Source organism: Artemia sp. Qi Xiang Cuo, chromosome 1 (assembly GCF_049724085.1).
Source record: "Artemia sp. Qi Xiang Cuo chromosome 1, ASM4972408v1, whole genome shotgun sequence".
Lineage (NCBI taxonomy): Eukaryota > Metazoa > Arthropoda > Branchiopoda > Anostraca > Artemiidae > Artemia > Artemia sp. Qi Xiang Cuo.
This window is the reverse complement of record NC_142794.1, coordinates 80494941-80519598: the sequence shown is the minus strand read 5'-3', so window position 1 is coordinate 80519598 and position 24658 is coordinate 80494941. Positions and strand designations below refer to the sequence as shown.

Genomic DNA, 24658 nt, shown 5'->3' with positions numbered 1-24658 from the left:
GATGGCTAGGGCACGATGTGCGGATGAAGGATGACAGATTACCGAAGATTGTCCTTTTCGGCCAACCGTCTAGGGCTAAACGGAAAGCAGGTTGTCCTCGTCTGGAGTGAGAGGACGTCATAAAGAAAGACTTAAAGAAAATATGAACTTCCTGGGAGGGCGTAAAAACGGAGGCTTTGAATAGATTGGGATGGAGGAGGAGCATGTGTAGCTGTGTTGGCCTCAGACGGCTTTGTGCTGCGGTGAGTTGTTGTTAGTAGTAGTAGTAGTAGTAGTATAAATTACTTTTGTAAAGCCGAAATTATTACACCGCTAGAATTTTTACTCATTTCTCAACCAGTGGCCGAGTGGGATTTGAGCAAATGATGTTCTAAAAAAAACATTTCAAATAGTTTCAACAAACGTTTAAATATGGCCGAGCTTTTCAAATGAGTAGTGAAATAAACCTTTTAAATAAGTTTAAAATTTCCAATTATTTTCCAACTTACCATTAAAATTTTGAAAAGGAGCAGTAATAATATTTTTTTGTTTCTTAAAGTTGAACCCAGAAAACAACTTTTCTAGGATATCCCGACACACCCAGGAAATTAATTATAAAACTAGATTTTGTATCTTTTAATCTGTCGTTTTTTTTAATTTAAAGCGAAATTCCTATAAAAAAAATTTTATTAAATACAAAAATAAAATTTTTTAAAAATGAAAATCATAAATAGTGAATAACCAATATAAAATTAAGCTTAATAATAAAACCTTTATTCAACATTATCATGATCATTGACGGAAAAACACCTCAAAATCTACCATATTTTCATCGTCCTTTTCAACTTGTTTCTGCGAATTAGCGTATGTAATTAGGCCTCAGTCATAATTCGACGAACTTTTTGAAAATACTATTCATTCTTGAAATTGCTTATATACAAAATAAAGAAAACAATAAAATGCATAGGTTTTTTTAAACTCATAAGATTTAGCGTATGGCTTTATTAACAAAATAAAGAAAACAATGAAATGCATAGGTTGTTTTAAAGCCATAAGATTCAGCTTATGGCTTTATTAACAAAAAAACAAAACAAAAAAAAACAAGTTTCTTTTTAACTGAAAGCAAGGAGCAACATTAAAACTTAAAACGAACAGAAATTATTCCGTATATGAAAGGGGTGTCCCCTCCTCAACGCCTCACTCTTTACGCTAAAGTTAGACTATCTCTCACAACTCTATTTTCAAAAAAAATAAAACAATAAGTTTTAACGCTGCTCCTTACTTTCAGTTAAAAAAACTTGTTTTTTTTATTTAATTTTTGAATCTTTTTGAATTAATACAGGTTTTGATTTTGACTCACCGTATATGAATAATGTAAAAAAAATTTCATATTAATTGTACTTTTATTTGGTTAAATGGCTTTCTCAAAAGTTGTTTAATTTTATTTACGAACGTTTTCATTAGTAATAAGTATACGTAGCTTACGAATTAACTTACGTAACGAACTTCTATATTCATATATTTTTGATACGTATATTAGGGGGTTCGCGCCCATGTCAAAACCTCGCTCTTTACGCTAAAGTTCGAATTTTGTTCCAATTCTTTAAAAATGATCCCTTAATCACAAAGGCCGTTAATTAGAATAAATAGCTCTTATAAAAGTACTAAAAAATCTTTGGCTTAAAAAGCGGGATTTGACTAGGGGGCGAACCCATCATATACTTAATAATTTCTGTTCGTTTTAAGTTTTGATGTTGCTCCTTAGTTTCAGTTGAAAAACTTGTTTGTTTTTTTTATTTAATTTCTGATCGTTTTTTAAATAATGCTGGGAAATCTGGAGCCCCCTTCATCGCAATGTCCCTTCCCCCATGAAAACTTCCTAAGTGGAAAGTTCCTCCCACATAACCTCCAACCCCCTCCCCTACAACCAGAAAAATCCCCCTGGAAAATGTCTGTATGCTTCCCAATAACCAATACTATATGTAAACATTGGGTAAAGTTCATAACTTTCAGCCCTCTCCCCGGGAACTTTGGGGGATTAAGTCATCCTAAAAGACATATTTATTATATTTTTGACCATACTGAGCAAAATGGCTATCTCAAAATTTTGATCGGGTGACTTTGAGAAAAAAATGAGCGTGGGAGGGGGCCTAGTTGCCCTCCATTTTTTTGGCAACTTAAAAAGAGTACTAGAACTTTTAATTTTCGTTCGAATGAGCCCTACCACGATATTCTAGAACCACTGGGACGATACGATCACCCCTGGGAAAAAAACAAACAAACAAAAAATAAATAAACACGCATCCGTGATCTTTCTTCTGGCAAAAAAATACCAAGGTCCACGTTTTTGAAAATAGAAGCTAGAAACCTCTACAATCAAGTTATTCGATATGATGAACCTGATGGTGTGATTTTCATTAAGGTTCTATAGCTTTTAGGGGGTCTTTCCCCCATTTTTCGAAAATCAGCCAAATTTTCTCAGGCGCGTAACTTTTGCTGGGTAGGATTAAACTTGATGAAACTTATAAATTTGAAATCAGTATTAAAATTTCATTCTTTTGATGTATCTATTGGCATCAAAATCCCGTTTTTTACAGTTTCGGTAACTACTGAGCCGGGTAGCTCCTGACTTACAGTTCGTTACCACGAACTGTTTGATAAAGAAAACAATGAAATGCATAGGTTGTTTTAAAGCCACAAGATTTAGCTTATGGCTTTATCAACAAAATAAATAAAATAATGAAATGCATAGGTTGTTTTAAAGCCATAAGATCTAGCTTATGGCTTTATTAACAAAATAACGAAAACTATGAAATGCATAGGCTGTTTTAAAGCCATAAGATTTAGCTTGGAAAGCAAATCTAGGCTATTGTTGGAAAATATTTCTGAAGGGGTTTCAGTGACAAATCTACTTACAAAAACCGGACTGGCAGCTTCCCATCTGCTATAAACATCAATAGAAAGTGATGCCAGTTTCGCTAGCCATCTCACAAATATTGCCTTTAGGATTTGCCAAAACTCAGCTTTATCTAGAGTTTGTGATTAGATTTTATCATTTGCAAAGGAAGTCTAGTATTTGCCAAAGTAACTAATAGCTTTCTTGTTGCTGTAATTCAAAGGATCGGTGCGAATAAAATATTTAAAAAGGATGCTCTTAGCAGCTAGTTCTAAATTTATCAGATAAAAATTTTGCTATAAAATTTTTCGAATTCCGCGCTTTATAATTTTCGTTTTTCTCTACTTAGTGATTTTTGATTTTACTATATTTGCTATAAGTTTTTTACTATATTTGCTTGGTCCGTGTTATTTTCTAAAAGTGTTTGGCTTATTTGCTGGTGATGATGCTTGTGAAGTTTGTGATAAGTTTCTGAAAATTCTGAATATGATTTTTGAAAAAGAAATGGTCGACTTTCTTGTTCTTGTTACTACTTGATAAAATTGTTTATACTAAGGGCATCTCTATTAAGAGGTTTAATTAAATTAATTTAAATATTTTAATTTCTAACTATATAATCTGTGGGTTGGTAAATTCCAAGGACCAACCCAGGTCCTTGGGTCCTTGGTCTTTTCAATAAAAAAAAATATGGACGCCCATTGGCTAATATCCTGTCTTTTCGGAGAAATTTCATGAGATTCAAGGCTTTGGATCATTCCTCAGATTGCTTCCTGTTTCAATTTGAAGATCGAGCTTGCTAGACTATTTCCTTCTTTCAGATAGAGCCTTGCTATCGAACCCTGACCTAACACGAGAAGAAGCGTCAATGCTGATTTCAGTAATAGGTATAGCCAATACGGTGGGACGAGTGGGTTGTGGTGCCCTGGCTGACCATCCGAAGGTAATTGTAAGGTTAATATAATTAGTATAATACTAATTCTACAATATATACTATATATATACCTATATATATATATATATATATATATATATATATATATATATATATATATATATATATATATATATATATATATATATATATATATATATATATAATTTAAAAAAAATAAAATAATAATTTAAAAAAAAAATTTAATTCTAAAATTATGGTGTAATATGCTGATATACAACACCGTCGGATAATTGCAACCAAATAAAGTAGCAAAAAGATACTATTATAACGAGACCAATAAAAAAAAACGGTTTGTTCTGAATTTTGTTGGACAAATTTTCAGGAAAGGTTATAATTTAATTTGATTATATCAAATTATATAATTAAAGAACTAAATTGAACCAAGGATGAACAAAAATTCAACTAAGAAATAAAACGCAAGACGATCGGAAATTACAATAAATAACCAAGAAAATAAAAGAAAAGAAACTCACACAAGGAGAAAAGAGAAGCAGCCTTATATAATTGATACTAATATAATTTGATTTTCTATATATATGTAATTTTGAATCAGGATAAAAATCAAACATCCTTAGAGAGAGAAAAGTTTCGTAAGTAAGAAGAAGTAGAAGACAGACAAAAATACTGTAATAAGTTAATGCATCAAATGCAGGCTTTAAATGTGTCCTCATTCGAACGGAGTTTTCTTCTTAGATTTTTTGAAATATTTTGAGAAAATTTTGGTCAATAGGTAAGAATAATTAGAAGACAAATAAAAAATAAATTAATGAGTTAATGGGTGAAATGCAGGTTTTAAAGGTGTCTTTATTCGAAGGGTAGTGTAATAAGTAATGTAATGTATGAATGAGTAAAATGTCAATAGAAAATATTAATCAGTATGTAATATTAATGGGTGAAATTCAGGTTTTAAAAGTGTTCACATTCGAAGGGAAGTCTCTTCTTGGCATTTTTTAAAGAATGAACTATATTTTTTTTTTTTTTTTTTTTTTTGCTCGTCGTTTCTTGAGAACTTAAGTGGGATTTTAAGAACAGTAACTGTACTGTATACGGTAGTTAGTTTTATTCTGATTTATGGTGTATTTCCGATGCCACTGGTGCTGAATAAAATTCCACATGAATTTTTATTCAAATACTTTTCCCCTCAAGTGGATCAGTCGTGGTCCTTTGTTGCATCTGTTTTTTGGGGAATCAATTTTTTGCTGTTTTTTCTTTTGGCCAAGTTTAACGAGAAAAAGTTTCTGGGCTCTTTTTTAGCCCAATTATTGAGGGGAGGAAAGAACTATGCTCCAGAATAAGTTAGGCACATGGCTACAAGTTTCACTGATCGGATGAAAAGTTTTTAGCCTTTTTCCAGGATCCCACCCCTCCCACAACAAGTGCCTTTTTATTGGACCTTTTAACTATTTTGACCACAATGGCTATCGTAAACAAACCCCTTGCTAAGTTTCTATTACCACCCTGTATTGGGAAGTGGCTGGAGAAAACATTTTTGTGGCCCTTTCTGGTCCTTTTCTGGATCATAATCTGGGTAGAACCGAAATTTTTTCTGTATTGAGGTCCTCTTAGTTCAGAGACTTAAGGTCTATAAGTTTCGAGCTAATCAGAAAAACAGGTTTTTGGCCCTTTTTTGTGCCTTGTTTTATTTGTTTTTTAGGAGGAAGGGGAATGTGCCTCCAATACTGCATCCTTTGGCCTTACCCATTGCCTCCCCCCTCTTACCGTCCTTTACAACCGAATGGTCTCTGAAAGTGTTGAGCCAATCATATACCCATCATCGTACAAGGCCATCTTTTCCTTTATCAAGTTTATTTACGAAGTTGCAATTTTGCGCTATTTTCAAGCCTTGACCCTATGCCTTTTGGGGGTTGTGTTATCCCTGGAGGTGTATTAATTGAATTTCTCGACTATATTGAGCAAAATAGTTATCTTAAAATTTTATTGGGTGTCTTTGCCGGATATTAAAAAATATTAGACCTTCCGATTTCAAATCAATTTCGATTCAAATCTTTTAGAGTCTCCTCTATAAGTTCTATGACCCTTCATTCCAAATAAAATGGCTCACTTAAGAAAAAACTTGAATGTTCGTGCCTCTATAATAGAGGCAACGTTAGAGCGTTGCTTCTCTAACATTGCTTCTCTAATTTTAGTATCGATAGGTTTGTTCGAGATGACCATTTTGAATCCTCGGATCTATACCGCATCTTACTCTGCCAAGCGTAAATGAGGATGATTAATTAAAGTTTACATTTTTCTTGCCATCCAACCAAAAATATCTAGGGAATAGATTAATGAGGTCTTGTTCTCTTTCTCCTCTCAGAGAAACTGTTAACATAAAAAGCAAAATTATTTCTATTGAAAATTAGACGCTTTCTTCTTTCTATAAGTGACATGTTCATTATTTTTTCCCCAAAAATATTAAGAAGATTCCCTTGTAAGTTTAATGGTCATGTCTTTTAGATATTAAAATTCCTCCATGGAAATGTTTCATTAACACGGGTAAGTTAAAAAAAGGGAGGTTTTATCAGAAATATTCCAAGGTCGTATCCAAGAGGAGGGGAGAGAGAGTTTAGGGACGGAAAGTATCCAAGAGGAGGGTGAGGGAGTTTAGGGGGTTGACCCCCTATCCCCGAAATGTTTTTCCAACTCGTAAAAATGTAACAAAAAGGAATATAAACAAATTTTTGAAGCGTTTTTTAAAGTTTTTTGAACCCCCTCCCAAAGAAAAAAACCTTTTATACCCCCACCTCCTTAAAAAAATTCTGGATACAACCCTGGCCAAACCTATTTTGAATAGTCTCAAATTTTATCTTCCATATTTCATATCGACTAAAATCTGCACATTAGCAATTTGATTGTCAAAAACTCTTTTTGCCTGTCTAATGGCTTCTGAAAATACCCAAGACCTGCTACATATTTGTTCCTAGTCTTCCCAGGCAAGAAAATGCTCCCTTGAGGACAGAACCACTCTATCTATTTTCATTTTAATATATATTTTTTTAGGTGGATTCACTTTTGGTGACAAATGTCGCCCTAACAATTGGAGGAATTGTAACAATTATGTGTCCTATTATGTCAACTTACACTTTACTCATGATCTACGCAGTATTGTTTGGAGTTTCAATAGGTATTTAAATTTAAAGTGGTCTTTTTCTTTCTGCACACTTTATATCTATCAATTATTTATTTTGTATATTGTATGTTTTTATTTACATTTAGGATCTGCGCGGTCTTGTTTGGAATTTCAATTGCAGGTATTTTGAAAAGTTTTGTCTGTTTTTATTCTTTCTATCTTAATACTTAATACCTATAGGTTTACATTGTATGTTTTTTTTTTGTTTTTTTTTATAGTCTACGTATGATTTGCGCAAGATTGTTTGGAATTTCAATAGGTATGTGTTTTGCAATGGATACTTGTCTTTTAATTAACAAGTATTTAATTCTAGTCACGCTTGCAATTTTCTATTTGATAAAAGAATAAATAATAGGATTTATTGATAAAGATTCATATAATTTACATTGCCAATTAAACATTACCGGATATTTGTGGAAGAAGCAGGACTGAAAATCTCCCTAGGAATAGTAAATCCCTAAGTTAATTTTAAAGTCCATAAAATTATTATGGAAAATTAAAAAGATTTTAAAACTTGACAAAAATGGCACAAATGAATCTTTAATATGTATGTAGGCTACGCTATATCTATGAAAATTTTTAAAGAAAATTAATTGAAAAGTATACTTAAAACAAGGATAGAAATGATTAAATTTTTAGTTTAATTAGAACTCTGGATATTTTAATTTAACTAAATGAAATAAAATCGAGAAAAAAACTAGCGAAACTAAATTCAATCAATTTAAAGATTCAACTATTCGGTAAGTCATGCCAAAGGTTTCGTCTATATTTCCGTTCAAGGAGCATTTAGGTTTTGTCGTAAACTCTTCTTTCAGAAAAAAAATTTCATTTTTTTTGGGATATTTTTTTTAAATTAAGGAATTTATCACTTGATGGGAAGAAATAAATACATCAATTTGTAATATGAAAACCAAAATGTGTCAACCCGCCTCTCTAGTACATACAAAATAATCCTCTCAACGTTTTTAGGGAATTTTAGTACCATGTGACACGAATGAACAAGGAAAACTTGTAATTTTTCAAATGAAAAAATTTCAAAATACAAATTTCTGACTAAAATTAGAAAAATTAAACAAATAAACGACATATTCCAAGAACTTGGGCGCACATTTTCAAAAAGTTGATTTCCAACAAAGAGAAAACAAATGTACCTCACAAATGGTTTTATAAAATATATATACATATATTTTATATACATCCATACATATATATATATATATATATATATATATATATATATATATATATATATATATATATATATATATATATATATATATATATATATATATATATATATATATATATATATATATATATATATATATATATATATATATATATATATATATATATATATATGCAATAGATGTGGACCATTTATTCTTTGTCAAAATCAGAATCATAAAATGTTTTATAATATTAATTAAGAAAGGACCAACTTGGAACTGATAAAGAGAGATGAATTACTTATGACCAGGTCATACAGACAAAATGCTCTAAAAGTAGAAATTTTTGGGACTCATAGGGTTGGAAAAGGGGTCCAAATAGGGACCAGATTAGTAATTACCCTCTCATGTAAATAAATGAAAATACCTATGAATAAACGCGATCTCCGTTCCTGTTATACATATGTGTACGTATGATTAGGTGTGATATAGACGTGAAATTGGTTTCTCTAGATTGAAAGTGTTTGCTTGCTTCACTAACTTTATGCATACACTGCAAGGTAGTAACTCCAATTAGGATAGCTTCCAATAGTCAAATTAGGATAGCTTCTATCTGTTCTAAATGTAAAGAGCTAAATAGTTCCAACTCGTTGACTGTGTAGTTTTTTTGTCCATCCTTTAACTGGATCAGATACCGCTCATCTTGGAACCTACCACCATATATACTAAGAAGGAACTGCCCTATAAAGGCTTATGGTCATATGACATCCAATAGACACTTTTCTGTGTATTAGATGTTCACTTCTGATATTGACTTCGCGGACGATGTAGCTGTCCTTAGTGACAATCTTGATCAACTTAATTCCGCACTCGAGACACCCTCCTCCACAGCCTCTAGAGTAGAGCTGCAAATTAATTGAAAGAAAACAAAGATAATGCCCATAGATAAGACCGCTTCAACGTTACCCTTAATTGTTGAAATTAACCGGCAAGCTGTCAACTTGGTAAAGCAGTTCACATATCTCGGATCAATTATATCCAGAAATAGCACACTTGACGCCAAAATCTCTGCCAGATGAACCAAGGCAAACTCTATATTTGGACGACTCCTGAGGGCAGTCTTCCTCAAACCACAAATTAGTTGCCAAATCAAAGCTCGAACAATGCCACAGTCTCAAGCATCATGCTGTATTCTTCTCCTACATGGCGGATAAATCAGACACAGCTACAAAAAGTGAATGCCTTTTAAACTAGACACCTGCGTTGATTAGAAGGCTTCAAATGGTATGACCAGATCCGCAACACTGAGATCCTGACAACCTTCAAGCTGGCAAATCTCTCGACGTAAGCAGAAGCCTGTTCCCTGAAGTCGTATGGCCGCCCACTCCGCCTCCTGTAAGGATCATCACGGATTTCAACTCCTCGGAAAATGGCTGGTGACGTCCTAGTGGGAGACCGCGCACCAGGTGGGCTGATGTAATAAACCAACGACTTCTCAACCGCAATATCAACCCACACGAGGCCCCATCACTAGGTTGGGATAGGACCACCTGGAGAAGACTGCCGGTGCTGTCAGCTAGTTCCCTCTACGCTGGCGACCCTGCTGAGCAAGAGCGTTAAGTCAAGTCAAGCAAGTCAGGTCATCGCTGTTCAATGAATAATCTGTTGCAGCCAAAGATCAGCACCGTTCATTGTCTTAAGTAGACCCTCTTTTAAATTCCCACTTGCTGCTTCTAGAATAAAAGAGGTAACAAGGTGTCTGTTTACGACCTTGGCTTGCTGACTTAAGAAGCACTTCATACGTATTTAAAGCTCTTTATGGTTGGGAACATTCATCATTTCGTAATAACCTAATAAAAAATAATCAGGATTCATTACGTCTTTTAATTCATTCCAGAAATATGGGTATAGTATCTCTTTAACTATGTATATGAATTTCAAAGAGATCAATGTAAACTTTTATCTAACATCACAAAGAAACATCATTTTAAACAAATAACTAATGTTATCACAGCTGTTGAAAGAAAACTCTGATGCAAGAAACCATGTGCATCAAAGTATTTAAGCCTGACAGATCTTTTTTTATGCACATCATATGTGTTTTCTGGCCTAAGACTACCTATGGAATTTAATGCAAGCAATTGGACCGGTTGATGATAGTGATGAATTTCCTGACTTACCAGTCCAGTTACTTCAATTGAAGATAAACTGAATTGAAAAGATAACTTTTTTGGAACAAAAAAATTATGTAGTTCCTTCACTTGCTAGTCTGCAACTACTGATTGCCCTAGTTTACCCGTAAATACCCCAGGACAGAAATTCAACCATAGAAATTTAAAGGTAATCTAAGGAATAAAGAAAGGTAATCTAATTTTTACAGGGTCAGATAAACTGTATGAGCCTGTTAAATCCCAATCGCATACTTCCTACTTTTTATCCCCAAGAGAGATGATTCTTAGTCAATATAAAGAGAAGAAAAGCTTGGAGCCCTGATGTTTCCAGAACTGCTAAAAAAAAAGAAGCGACGCAATGAAATGCCACAGTTCTTGCTAAGTAATTGCTGCGCACAATCAGCTGCCTCATGCTTTTTTTTTTGGGGGGGGGGGTATCAATAGCAAAACCTTAACTTAAAACAACTTGGGACCACAGGTTATTACAGGAGTGGCTTCTATTACTGGCAAGAAATAAAGAGTTATATTTATTAGGGACATTTTATCCAATTTATTACTGCTAGTTAGAAGAAACTGAGATTATCCGAGTCATCACTCATAAATTTCTATAATTTTTTTCTTAAAAGCTACTCTTGGATGACACTTAGCATAATTATTTCTGCACAAACTAAACCCTATTGGGTTTCTTTTCTAGAAGTGACTGAAACGTCACATTAACTGTGAAAATTGACCATCCATTTAGTGAAAAGAGGAACTATATTGAAATTATAAGTTGGAAGATGCACGAAGAAGACAAAAAGATGCATAAAGACAGACAAAAAGAGAGGTAAAAAGAAAAAATGTTTGAAATATTGACAACCAATCAAAAGCCAATAGGACATATTCCTATCAGATTCTTTGACCAGATTATGCGTAACTTTAGAATTCAAATTTGCGAGTCAAAAGAAACTGATATTTAACTAAATTACTTGACACGACGAAAAATAAGATGGCAGAACGAGTATCTTTTAAGATGGAATACAAACAGTAAACCTTGTTACTTAATAGTAATGTGTTTGCTAGCTGAATTAGTAAAATGAAGGACTTTAGGAGCTCCAGTCTCAGAGGTGTGAATGCTGTACGCTGGTACATTCATCCCAAAACACATACAGAGTCCATAGAAAATAAACGGTTTAGTATAGAAACTTATTTCAAAGCTTCATTTAACTAATTGATTTATTTGAGGCTTGGTAAAATTATTTACAAGGGTATATAATTGCACGTCAGTCATTACAAAGGAGGGTTGATGAGTCTTTGTTTAGGTGGGGAGAGTGTGCTAAATCTCACAGGGACATTCTTATGTTCAAAATTCTTATCTCTCCGTAAGCCTTAAAATAAATGTAATGGGTGATTTGTGACAGGAATTGGAAATTAATCTATATTCTTCCTTGACTCCGAGGATGGGACTCCAAGGGGGGGGAGTGGAATCATGAGTATCATAAAAAAATTAAAAGTGAGGCCGAAGAACTCATCTTAAAACTGTGGAGATGATGATGCTTCAATTAATATTTTGTATGTCAAGCCCCCGACTTAGTAAATATTTGGAGGGGTACCTTTTTGAGGATAATTATCATTCTCAAAGCATTAGTGGAGGGATTAGTAGCCTCCTCTACATTTAGGAGAGTCTTGGATCAAACACCTAGTTTGGAACAATCCATGTCAACAGAACAATCCATGTCAACAGGAACAATCCATGTCAACAAAAACCCAAACTTTATAAAAAATTCTTGAATAATAAAGTCTTTATAAAGTTATAGTATATGCAACTTTAAAATACATTAATTCATGCTGATTATAAATGTTACAATGGAGACGGAATTCTCTTTTCTTTTCTAATTAAATGAATAAACAATAGTTTTTCAAATTAAAGTAAAGGTAGAAATCAGAAGTAAAAAACGAACAGAAATTATTCCACACATGATGGGAGCTACCCCATAATGCCCCCCTCGTTGTTTACTTTAAAGTTTTGCAGGGATTAATTTTTTTTTTTTTTTATTTAATATATGTTCGTTATAATATTCTAACCAGTGGTACTCTGAGCGCAAGAAGTGCTGCCAGTCCCTCAAACATGACTATTTAAATCAGGAAGTAACTTCTGCATAGCACTGATTTGAAAAAAGGATCTCATGTAGTATATTTAATTTGTGAAAATATTATAATTTTCCAAAATAAATAACCGTCTCCGCGATAATAGGAAGCCGTCGCCCCCTCAGCACTCATACTAAATGATTTATCCTACTAGGTAAGGGAGATCAGGAGTTAAATCTATAACTGTTTGAATATTCATTCAGTTCAAAAGAAAAATGGGATATTCTACATTTCGTAGGTAGTGACTTTAGGCTCTCATCCATGTTGAATTCTCTTCCGTAATTTTCATAAATATTGCACTCCCTTTTGAGGAGTTTATTCTTTTTTCTAAAACTATACGAATTTTTCATGCGCTGACATCGATGATGATCAACTTTGGAAATAACATATTATGAACATCTATATTTGTTTTTTTTCTTTCTTTTTTTTCGTTTTTGTATTGTTAGCAGTATCTTTAAGTAATCGGTAAATTCACTTGATATGTTTTCGGAACACTCAGCTTATCACTAATATGAAAACAGTCGCATGATATTGTACAACGAGTAACGGTTTCTCTTGAGTACTTCTAAGGTCAGAGTTAGTTGGTTTTCATATGCCTACAAGAGAGTAAACATTTTTTTCTTTTTATGCCTGAAGCCCTAAGGCAAGCGAGTACATTTCCTTATAAAGATTGTACGTAATTGGCAAGTATATTATATTATTTCTATCTTTTTTTATACCTTCTAATCCATAATCTTTTAATCTGTAATCTAATCTTATAATCTAAATCTATAATCTTTTTTTTAGCTGCATTTGCTTCTTTACGTTCGATCCTTTTAGTGGAGCTACTTGGGTTGGAAAAACTGACAAATGCTTTTGGTCTTCTGCTGTTATTCTCAGGCTTAGCTGCTACAGCTGGAGGACCTATAGCAGGTGAGTTAAATAATTTTTTTATTAAGACATTATATTGGATGAAGAGTAAAATTGAGTAATAATAAGTAAAATTAAATTGAATAAAATTGAATGAAAGTAAATTGAAAAAAGATAATAATCCAATGAAGATTTAAACAAAACTAGCGTTATTTACCATCTACCGTCGCTCTTCAGTACTAAATTTGTATAATAGCAAAGAGAAAATGAAATAATTAAATATAAAACACTGGTAAATAATGAGATTTTACCAACTTTTAATTGTTTTTTAATTAAAAACGAAAACATTTTTATCTGTAATATTTTGGAGAAAATAATGTTTTTTCTCGTAAATCTAACAGCGAATGATCTGTAAAGTACCAAAGACATTTAAATACCCCCCCCACTTGATCGATCTTTGTTCTATTCATACCTGAAAACTGCAATTTTTTTAGATTTTTATTTTGGTTGCTTTACAGTTATGAAGGTTTTAGGGTAGTCCCAAATTTCCCTTAGCATTGCCACTTTTAACCATGAAAGCAAATAAGCAGAACTAATAAGTTAAACTTGATAAGTTACTAATAAGATATACTTGATAAGTTACTTGATAAGAACTAATAAGTTAAAATTATTACTCCCCTCGGTCGTTAGGTCCTCTCCAGAGTTCAGATCATTATTTAATTATCTGGCAAGCCAAAAATAACCAACCGAAGCCAAAGAGAACCAAAGTGACAATTCGTCCGCTTAAATCTCAAACAATCTGCGATTTTGGTCGGTGGATCGGGACTTACTGCTTCGACGACCTGTGTTCTATAGTAAACCTGAATAGCAAAGTTCAGCACTTTAAACTCTCTTCTGTTAGAGATGTTTCACAAGTTTTTTCCCGCTAAAGTTGTAGTGGTAAGTAAGTCCGATAAGCCATGGATCACAAACGACCTCAAACAAATGATCAAGATGAGGTGCAGGCTGCACAGTTCCGGACAAATAGCCGCGGCGGCGAAACTTAGAAATCGAATCGTGGCCGTCAATCGTTTGAAGCGAAGAAATTATGTTCGGGAAAAGGTAGTAACCCTTGTCCAAAGTAGCAGTCGGAAGTGGCATTCCACAGTGAAACATATGACTGGCAAGTCAGTTAACAGTGAGCTAAATACCCAAGCCTGACGGATCTCAAATGAGCGCATCAGAGGTAAACGAGTTCTTTGCTGGCATTTGTACCACCTACCCCTCAATTACAGAGGCCGAACTGGTTGATCTCTTAGTCGATTGTGAAACTGACGAAATAAAACAGTTTACCGAATTTGCTGTTTTTAAAGAACTTAAAAAACTATGTTAATTTTGTTTAAGAATATAAAGTAACAACATTTCTATTGTATCCATCATTTATTTTCCAGGGAAATTTTACGATGCTACTCAAGACTATGATGCATCATTCTATTTTTCTGGAGTTTTACTTCTTCTGTCTGGAGTCATTTGCTATCCCCTAGCTGCGATCAATCGATGGGAGAAGAAGAAGAATGAAAAATTGTCCATTCAGTATGCATCGTGATAACTCTGTGCCATTAGGAAACTTTTGTTGATTGATTAGACCACATTATGAAATTGAAAGTAATTTGCAAGTCTAGAAATGAGCTCACTGATACAATGAGTTTATTTAGAAGTGAGCTCAGTAAACCCTTAAGCTATTTATAAAAATTCAAGTATACAATTAGACATTATAAAATAAAAATAACAACATTAATTGCCTATAAAAATACGAAATATTCATGTACTACTATGAATAGACACTTGAAACAGCTCAAATATTAAAATAGTTGGCTTGTATATCTAGCATGAGATAAAAAAATAAACGTAGTCATAAAATTTGATAACTTTCAATAACAAAAAAATAACGTTCGATAACAAAAAGACTAACGTTCGATAACAAAAAAGATAAAACGTGGGCATAGAATTCAGTAATAATGCAGCAGCACAGCAATTTGATATATTTCACTTAATAATCTGATATTGCTAGAAAATATTTACAAATGCTTCAATGAATAAACGAGTTATTTTTGTACAGTAAGCAATGCAGTAAATAGCCAGTTTGGCACTGTTCCATTGAGCTACGATGATATGTGCTTTCGGGCATGACGTCAAACTCCTACAACGCAAAAAACTACTTTTGTTGTTTTGCCACTTATTATATCTTACTATAAATATAATGCACAGGATTTCCTAGTGTCAAAGGGAAGACTTGTGTTGGTGTGGTTTTGATATAGCGTTGGAAAGAACGTGTCAACGTAGCTAAGTGACGCGGTGCCTATCTCCTGTGTAAGAAGTCTTGAACTTGAGTCTTGTTCAACATGTGCTTTCAGGCATGACTTCAAACCCCTGCAACGCAATAAACTTCTGTTCTGCGAAAATAATGCTAAATCTGGTAATTGAACAATCAGACAAAGACAAAATAAGGCAAAGACTGAATTATTATAAATTTATAAATACTGTAAAATAGTATAATATTATAAGACTATAATTAGTCAAATACTATAATTGCTATAATTTATAAACAAATAAATTAATATAAATACTACTAGAATATCAGAAATAAAAACTGTTGAAGTACATGAAATTCTGGAGAACGGGGACTGGATCCCGAGATTTCTGAATTCTCTGCGTATATCCCTGGATAAAATGCACAAAACTTAAAATGCATTATGTCAGAGGCTCTCAAGCTTTCCTGGCAACCCCTCCCTAAATTTGGTCAACCCCAGATGTGCACCCCCCTTATAAAAAAAAATGTTGATAGTCAGTCATAATAAAAATAAACTTAATAGTGGTTTATGGATAAAACAACAAACCTCTTATAGATAATGATTCGTGTTGGTTGTTGCTGCACGTATGTAATGTATGAACATACCGAATTGTATCAAATATAACAAAAGTAAAGCCAAATCTTTGTGATTTCTGCGAGAATCCTCTGACCCCCTCCCCCCATCTGAAGTTAAAATTCACGACCACACTATATAAAACGGAGAATTGAATTGGAACAATATTTAAGTAAACAATATATACAGGTCTATATTCTTAAGTATATTTTTGCTATTACGGAGTCTTTACCTCATACATATATTTTTTGTTTTAATTATCTATAGAACATCATATATATATATATATATATATATATATATATATATATATATATATATATATATATATATATATATATATATATATATATATATATATATATATATATTAACGGGTTTTTTAGTTCTCTAAGAATATATATATATATATATATATATATATATATATATATATATATATATATATATATATATATATATATATATATATATATATATATATATATATATATATATATATATATATATATATATATATGTATGTATGTATGTATGTATGTATATATTAACGGGTTTTTTAGTTCTCTATGTGGTGCCATTTTATTGTAAGAAACTAAAATTTTAGATGTGCAAAATCGTTTGTTAATACGAGATTTTGTTCGATTTACACTACATGTTTAGATATAAACTTGATGCCTGGTAATGTTCAAGAAATGGCTATTTTCCCTGGTAATGTTCAGATAATGGCTATTTTCCAGGAGGAGGAAGAAAAGCTTGACGAAAATACTCCCTCTTTGAAAAGCGATTTGAATATTCAGGAGCATGGAAACATTTTTGAGGATATTTAGAATACTCAGGCTTTCTAAGGGGGTTAGTGCTCTTTTGTGTCTGGCAGTGGTTTCTTTTTTTTTTGTGGTATCAAAGCGTAGTAAAAGCTAGTTGTTTTTTTGTTTTTATTACTAAAAAACGGCGAAGATTTAAAAAAAGGTCAATCAATTGCCTTCTCTGATGTATCTTTGGATATCATATGATTTTGAATTCAAACGGTTTTATGCAGCTAGGCTACCAGAAGAAATTGTCTTGTGTAGAAAAACGCGCCAAAGCTTAATAATACCCATAAAAGCAATGTTTTTATATAAAAAAATTTTGCTCTTAGAAGTTTTTTGTTAAAAAAGACAGTTTATACAAAATTCGACAATATTTCTAGAAAAGTAATATGGAATTTTGTTATACAATCAACCAATTTTGAGGGAAAAAAAAAAAACAGAAAAAAAACAACTGTAATCCGAGTTTGGTCTAAACCAGACAACTTGAAAATTTCCAATTGTTGTTTCATATTTGTTGCTCATGTGCAGTAGACCGATTAGCTGAGTCCCATTAGATAATATTTTTTTTTTGCTTAGTGGCCAAACAAAGGCTCTCGAAGGGGTCGAATTTTTTGCCAATTGGAGGGAGGGATAGTGATTGCAAAAAATTGCAAACATGATGATTGTAAACAGATATGGCATAGTTCTTGTGTATTTCATATAATTTTTCTTTACAAAGGAAAAAAGACCTGCGATCCCTCGATGTATTTTGATACAAGTATTCTTTGACCCCTCTTAGGAAAAATATTCTTCCCCATCCATTAAATCTGAATGAATATGTGTTCTTTTTAAAATGGAAATACTAGCATCCTATCCATTCACGAAAATTTAGCCTTATCTAAACAGGATAATAAATATGTAAATACGCATAGTTACTTCTATTTTTGAACTTAACGATATAATTTGGTCAGAGACAATCTGCAAATTTATTTCGCAATTTAAGACATAAAATTTTCGAAGTTACTGGTCCGTTCTCCACGCAGCATAAAATTTAAGCAATTATTATCACTTTTTGTGGGAAACAATTCTTTTTAATAAAATACTTATTTTTTTTTATTATTACAGCTATTAAGATTACTTTTCAGTATATTTCTTATCAGTCTGTGTCTTAATTTAATCCTGTTGTTTCAGGGTTTCATCATATTTTTTTGCAAGTAAGTAGTGAACTCATGTATATACCGGTGATAATAGAACGTCATTTTGTCTTTGAGTTTAATAGAATAAATTTATTTCTTTTATCTATTTGTCTTAATTTTATGCTTTCAGATGTTTTGCTTTATGTAATTAAATAGACAAGGTAATATGCTTTTTTAGTATCTTCAATACAACATTGAATCATGAATTTTCATCTTTAATCAGACTCCCCTCTTGGGTTTCATTTTTAAACCAGAAAGTTGTTGAGGTCAAACATAAAAGAAATAAAACAAAAGTGCTTAGGAATAGCAAGATAAAATAAACCAAAGATAATCCACTACATGGTAGTACTCCATTAAATATGCTAGTGCCATGTTTTAATCCGAGCCTCACATTCACTTCCTTATGTTAAAATCTGAACAGGTTGGGAAACTACTAGAGCCCTTCAAAGCATTAGTTGTCGTCTCATTAACACAGCATAGGTGTCTATACAGCAATGAGCGTTCCCACCTTCCCCATTAAAGAGTTTTGGGACACAGCATGTCCTGTACGTTTCTTTTCTTGGCTCCTCCTTCGCGCTTGTGCAGTGACGAATTTTTAGCGATGGCTGTTATTTACGCAATGGATAATCAATACTCTAACGCTAGTTCCCCAGTGGACCACCGTCCGCCGGTGGCACTGTGATTTGTCCCATTTTTGAAACGAGCTTTCATGACTGTATACATATACCTAAGCTGTGTTTCATTAAATCTGAAGAATTCCATTTTTTTTTTTATTGGGTTTACAACAGATAGTGGAATGTGATATATGTTTTACTATCTTTATTTAAAACGAAAAATTGAATATAACCTCCAACGTGGTAATTGTGTGTAGCCCAACATTGGACTGCAATATGATACTTCTATGCAATCAATTCATCGTTTTTTTCATTAGCCTTCTGGTAGAGCCGATCTTTTCGAATTTCTCTCCAGCTGATATGCCACACTATGTGGAAAAAACATTACCATGGGAATTCTAAAATAAACTCCTAAAATAAGCACAAGGCTGTCAAGTCCTCTAAACCAAGCTGTGGAAGTGGAACGCGTATGGCTGGATAGCCTGAAAAAAATTTCTAACAACCCACATAACTAAATAGAGTATGAATAGTATTCCTACTGACTAAAGTATTGTAAAACTTAAACACGTTTGTTAAAAGTTGATTTTTAAAATTCTTTACTGTAAGATTCTAAAAAAAAATACCTTCAATATAAATAAGACAGGTAATGGACCAAAACAATACTATGTTTTTTTTTAATACAACTTAAGAAGTAAAACAAATCCAGTTGATAATTCTCATTTCTTCAGATTATTTTTTGCATTAGCCTACCTTGAAGGCTTGAAAATTCTCCTTGAATATTTGGCATCAGTATTTGGTTTACCATAGATCAAATGCCCTATAGCTATGCCTTTGGGGATGGTCCTCACAGCCCTTGTAGCAAAGGTTGTAAATTATGCAATTTGCCCATTGTTTACATATACGATTTGCTATTGGAAATGAGGCCGATGCTTGATCTTGGGTTTCAAAAAAGGCTAAGGGCATTAAGGCAATGTTCTCAGGGAATGTTGAGGGGAGTGATGAACTACATCAAAACAAACTTTGTGATGCAGGTTGTCAAAAGTTTGTATCAGCAATTTCTCAGGAATAGATGAAAAGTATTAATGGAAATTACAAGGCACATTGAGGGTGAAGTTGAACTAACCAGAAGGGCCCATATGCACGCTTCTTAATTCTAAATTCTAATATTTCTCAATTCGTGAAACCAGGTGCAATAAAATATTTGATTTGCCGCTAGTCTTTTATTGGTATTTTTAGAATATTAATGAATCTTCTATTGAAAAATTCAACAGAGAAACTTTTGCGTAAACTTCCTCAGGATGATCATTGCAGATCCAAGTATAATGTCGGATGAAGCTGTTCTTCAAGTACTCTACCCCCGGCATGCCAGCCTTAAGGTAATTGGGTCGAGCTGTGTGATTTCATGTCTGTATTGTGGTTCGGAAAATTTGAGGCACAATACGAGACAGCCCTAGAGAAGGGGGTTAATTTAAGTAATTGTAGAGAACAAGAAGACCTGCCCTATCAGACCTATTTTGGATGCTTTGAAGTGTTGGCATTGACATTTTTGGAGCAACAGCATGCAGTGAGCATCTATACTCGGTAATGGGTCTGATACAAGATTTGTGAAGCGGGATGATCTAGCTTTGCGGTAGAAGGTTTTTGCAGCAAAGGATTATCCCCAGCTTTCTTGTGCAAGATGTTCTTACCCGATCAAGGTGGGTGTTCCAAGAGATATTTGTAGAGGAGTGGATTCCATAGAGACGAAGCTCGTGACCTTCATTATAGCTTCGTTCAAGAAGATGAAGAAGGGTGTATGCGTGATAATTTTGAGCGGGACATCACCAGCTCTTTTGTTTCCGATGCATTGAACCTGACCATTGAAGCATCAGACCACTTTTCAATTTCCTAAAGATCTGTGTGTAGTAGCAGGGAGGCTATGAGTGGGTCATCATGTTTTGGGATGACTAAATGTGTTGTGGTATCATCGGCAAGTCATGCAGTGGCCTCGTAAGGTTATCTTCCATGTCGTTTATATAAAGAATGAAAAGCTGAGGTCTCAATGTTTTACCCTGGGGTAGGTAATTGTTCATGCTGAACAGCTTTTTGCTCTTCACTTTAATTTTTGTCACGTTCTGATTGTTGCTGTCATTTTTAATTTGCGCTGCCGCTTATTTTCTAACCATATGTTTCTTTATTCTACCTTTTGCATATTTTTATCCCCACATTTTTTGTTCTTCACTTACATTTTTGATTCGTTCCGAATCCTCGTTGTCGCATGTCTTGTAGCCACATTTTTAGTTTTTCCCTTTCGTTTCTGACTCATTGTAATTTTCGCTGCCACTTATCTTTTAACTACATACATTATTTGCTCATAAATTTCGTTTTTGACTCGTTGTAAATATCGTTTTCGCAAATATTTTATCTGCGTATTTCTTTGTTCTTCATTTTTGTTTATCCTTACGTCAGACATTTTTTTCAATGCTCTTTGTCTTGGCTACTCGGTTTGGTCTTGTCAAAGTGAATAAAAGAGGGTACCTGGTCAGTCACCGGGTCTCCAATAAACACCCTGCAGTTATGTGATTTTAATATCCAATAGAGGGAAATGAGATAATTTCGACGTAGTTAATCTGTCTTCAAGCAATGTAAACTCCAAAAAAATCTTCCCTTGTTGGGTCAAAACTGTTGAGGCTATCTCATCCTTTTTACTTCCTTCCCTAAAATCTTTATCTGAAAATAATATAGGAATATGTAATAGTGCAATCCATTAAATTGACGACAAAACAAAGTGCGAATTGTTGGGAAGGCCCTGGAAACCCAAGAATGGTAAATCGTTAGCACATTCTAGTTTCATGAAAGAGGAGAAAGAATAAAAACAATATTTGAAGGTTTACCACATGCAAAATTTTCACTGGCATGTCTAATTGCAAACCCATAAAAGGTCTTTTTTGTAAATATTATGTTCAGTTACTTTGTGACTGGAGCTGCCGGAGATCAAATAAACGTGATGTAATTTGTGTTGGCAACACTGATTGGAAAACACAAAATTTTAAACTCTAAGAATGCATAGACGCGAGTATTTATTCAGTTAATAAAAATTGAAAGTAGAATATTGATCATCCGTTTTATCTATCATATTCAACCGGTTTAATCTTCTTAGATTTTATTCTTCAACTTCCTTATGAAGAAAAACTGATGCTTCAAACGGAAAAATACAATAGGCTAGGCTAAGCCTATAAGTTTCTTAATTTTAAATATGATAATTTTTAGTAGGCTGTAGTATTTTAGCTCCTTATTTGGTAAAATTCTACTTTAGCTACTTTTGGCTATCTTGGGAAGGGGTTAGATTAGGAAATTGAGACTTTCAGGGATGGGTTTACAGGCTAAAGTATGTCCCAGGAAGGTGTTTTGAAGTGTCTACTTCCACCCCTCCCTCTAGAGGATCATGAAATTTACCTACATGACAGGTCTATACCCATTGCAATTTTGACAAAACAACATTTTACCTTAATTTTCAGTTATCAGCTTCTTTTTCTCTGGCCTTAGCTCTGAAAATGCAATTTCAGTTATTTGAGTAGAATTTTAAGACATATCAATAGTTTTTTTTCAAAATTTAGTAAATGTATTTGAATATCCTTGAAACGTTATAAATTAAGACTTGGCAATATTGTGAAGCTGGAATCCACTTTGTTGTAGGTCTACTTTATTTAAGCAGAAGATCTGCCTTGAAAGGTTTTGCTTCTATAACTCATAGATTTATAGAGGTCATCAAAGATCAGGATCCTCGAGAGAGAGAAGGAGTAGAGATGGGTACTCAGAATATATTCCTAGGACATGCTTTAGTCTGTAGTACCATCTATAAAAGTTTTATTTTTCTGACCTAACCCCTTTCCAAGATAGTCAAAAGTAGCTAAAGTAGAATTTTACCCCTTATTCTTTCAAAAAGGCTGAAAAGAATTGACCACAAGTATTAGTTTTTAATTTAAGCACAGGCTTCTATACAAAAAACAGAAGGTAGGCTACTTATCTGTTGTAGCAACCCCACTCAAGAAGTGAAGTTGGGCTAATCCCATAGAAATATTATTGGTAAAATTCTACTTTAGCTACTCTTGACTATCTTGGAAAGGGGTTAGGTAAGGAAAATGAAAATGAAACTTTCAATGATGGGTCTACAGGCTAAAGTATGTCCCGAGAAGGCATTTTGAAGTGCCTACCACCACTCCTTCTCTCTCTAGAGGGTCCTGACCTTTAAAAATCTATGTGTTATAAAAGTGAAACCTTGCAAAATAAATCTTTTGCTTAAATGAAGTACAACAAAATTGTTTTCAGCTCCACAACTTTGCTCAATCCCAATTTATGAGGTTTTAAAGATATACAAAAACATTTCCTAAATTTTGAAAAAAAATATTGATATGGCTTAAAATTCTACTTGAATAACAGGAATTGCATTTTCAGAACTAAAGCCAGAGAAAAAGAAATAGATAACTGAAAATTAAAGTAAAATGTTGTTTTGTCAAAATTTCAATAGGTATAGACCTGTCAAGTAGGCAGATTTCAGGACCCACTAGAGGGAGAAGGAGTGGAGGTAGGTACTTCAAAATACCTTCCCAGGACATACTTTGGTAAATTATTACCAAATCATATTAGGCCTATTGATTTACAAATAAAGTGAATGTACCACTTGATGCCTTTTTTATGGTCTTTCCAAACATAATAACCATTTTTGTCAGAAATGAATTTTACTCCCACCCCTATATATACCAATTCAGGGTATATATTTGCACCGTAGGGGGGGCAAATTTTATTTCTGATGTAAATGGGAGGTAAGTTTAAACCTGACCCCCACCCCCCTACTGTACAAATATATCCCCGGAATTGGTATGTAGGGTTGGGGTTAAAATAGATTTCTGACAAAAATTATTATTACATTTGGAAAGAGAATAAAAAGGCATCAAATGGTATATTCACTTTATTTGCAAGTCAATAATATGATTTGGTAAAAATTTACCCATACTTTAGCCTGTAGACCCATCCCTGAAAGTCTCATTTTCCTAACCTAACTACTTTCCAAGATAGCCAAAAGTAGCTAAGGCAGAATTTTACCATATTATCAAATAGACACTAAAACACATAGGATTTTGTGAGTTCCTTGTGCCTTTTCTTCTTTGCCTCCAGTACATGCATGAATTTTGAAGTTTAATTTCATTGAGGATGGTTATTTCATATTGCAAGAGAAGACTTGATGTCAAGCCTAATTTGTACTTCCACAGGTATGTTATTTTTTATAATGCTTCTTTCTGATATTATTTAAGATGCGGAGATGTTAAGGGGAATTGTCTGGGGGAAATTTTTACCAGGTTAGAATTGTCTAGAATATTTTTCCATAGGGAAATTTACACAGGAGAAATTCTCCAGGGGGAATTTTCTGCAGGATCAACTTTATGCTAGGGTGTGGGGTATTTACAGTAAAACTTTTCCACAAAAGGGGATTTCCTGAATGATTTTAAAAACAAACAGAAGTTCTTTCAAATGAAAGTGTGCTACAAATTTGTTTTACCTAGAATTGTCCACAAAACCTAGAATCAGTCTTCTTTATAAGGGACTTGTGCATCCTACACTTGAAGTTGGAATGTCACTTGCCTTTCCATATTTTAAAAAAGATATAAAAGTTCTTGAAGATGTCCAGAGACATGCCACTAAAGTTATATCTGGCATGCAAGAGCTTTCCTATCCTGTAAGACTATCAAAGTTGAATCTCCCTATACTTGTATAAAGGAGAAATAGAGGGGATGCCATTTTAGCCTTTAAGTTATTGGGGGCTAACATTCTACCAGCATTATTCCCTACTATTAGTACCCATTCAAGAACTAGAGGTCATCAACTGAAACTTGTCAAGCAGCCT

General features: G+C 33.2%; 2 protein-coding genes across 3 annotated transcripts in view; one reads left to right on the top strand and one right to left on the bottom strand.

Annotated features, from left to right (window-relative positions):
* The window catches only part of LOC148956789 (monocarboxylate transporter 14-like), a 113640-nt gene extending 97209 nt beyond the window's left edge, over window positions 1-16431 (top strand). For both annotated transcript variants that reach the window (XM_089087299.1, XM_089087298.1), the window contains 4 exons: window positions 3694-3815; window positions 6831-6954; window positions 13214-13339; window positions 14707-16431. In XM_089087299.1, coding sequence (XP_088943425.1) covers window positions 3694-3815; window positions 6831-6954; window positions 13214-13339; window positions 14707-14861 — 527 coding nt within the window. In that variant the 3' untranslated portion in view covers window positions 14862-16431. The remainder of the gene's footprint in view (window positions 1-3693; window positions 3816-6830; window positions 6955-13213; window positions 13340-14706) is intronic.
* LOC148956787 (brachyurin-like) overlaps window positions 1-24658 on the bottom strand; it is a 625076-nt gene that overhangs the window by 408330 nt on the left and 192088 nt on the right. The gene's annotated exons all lie outside the window — the stretch shown is intronic.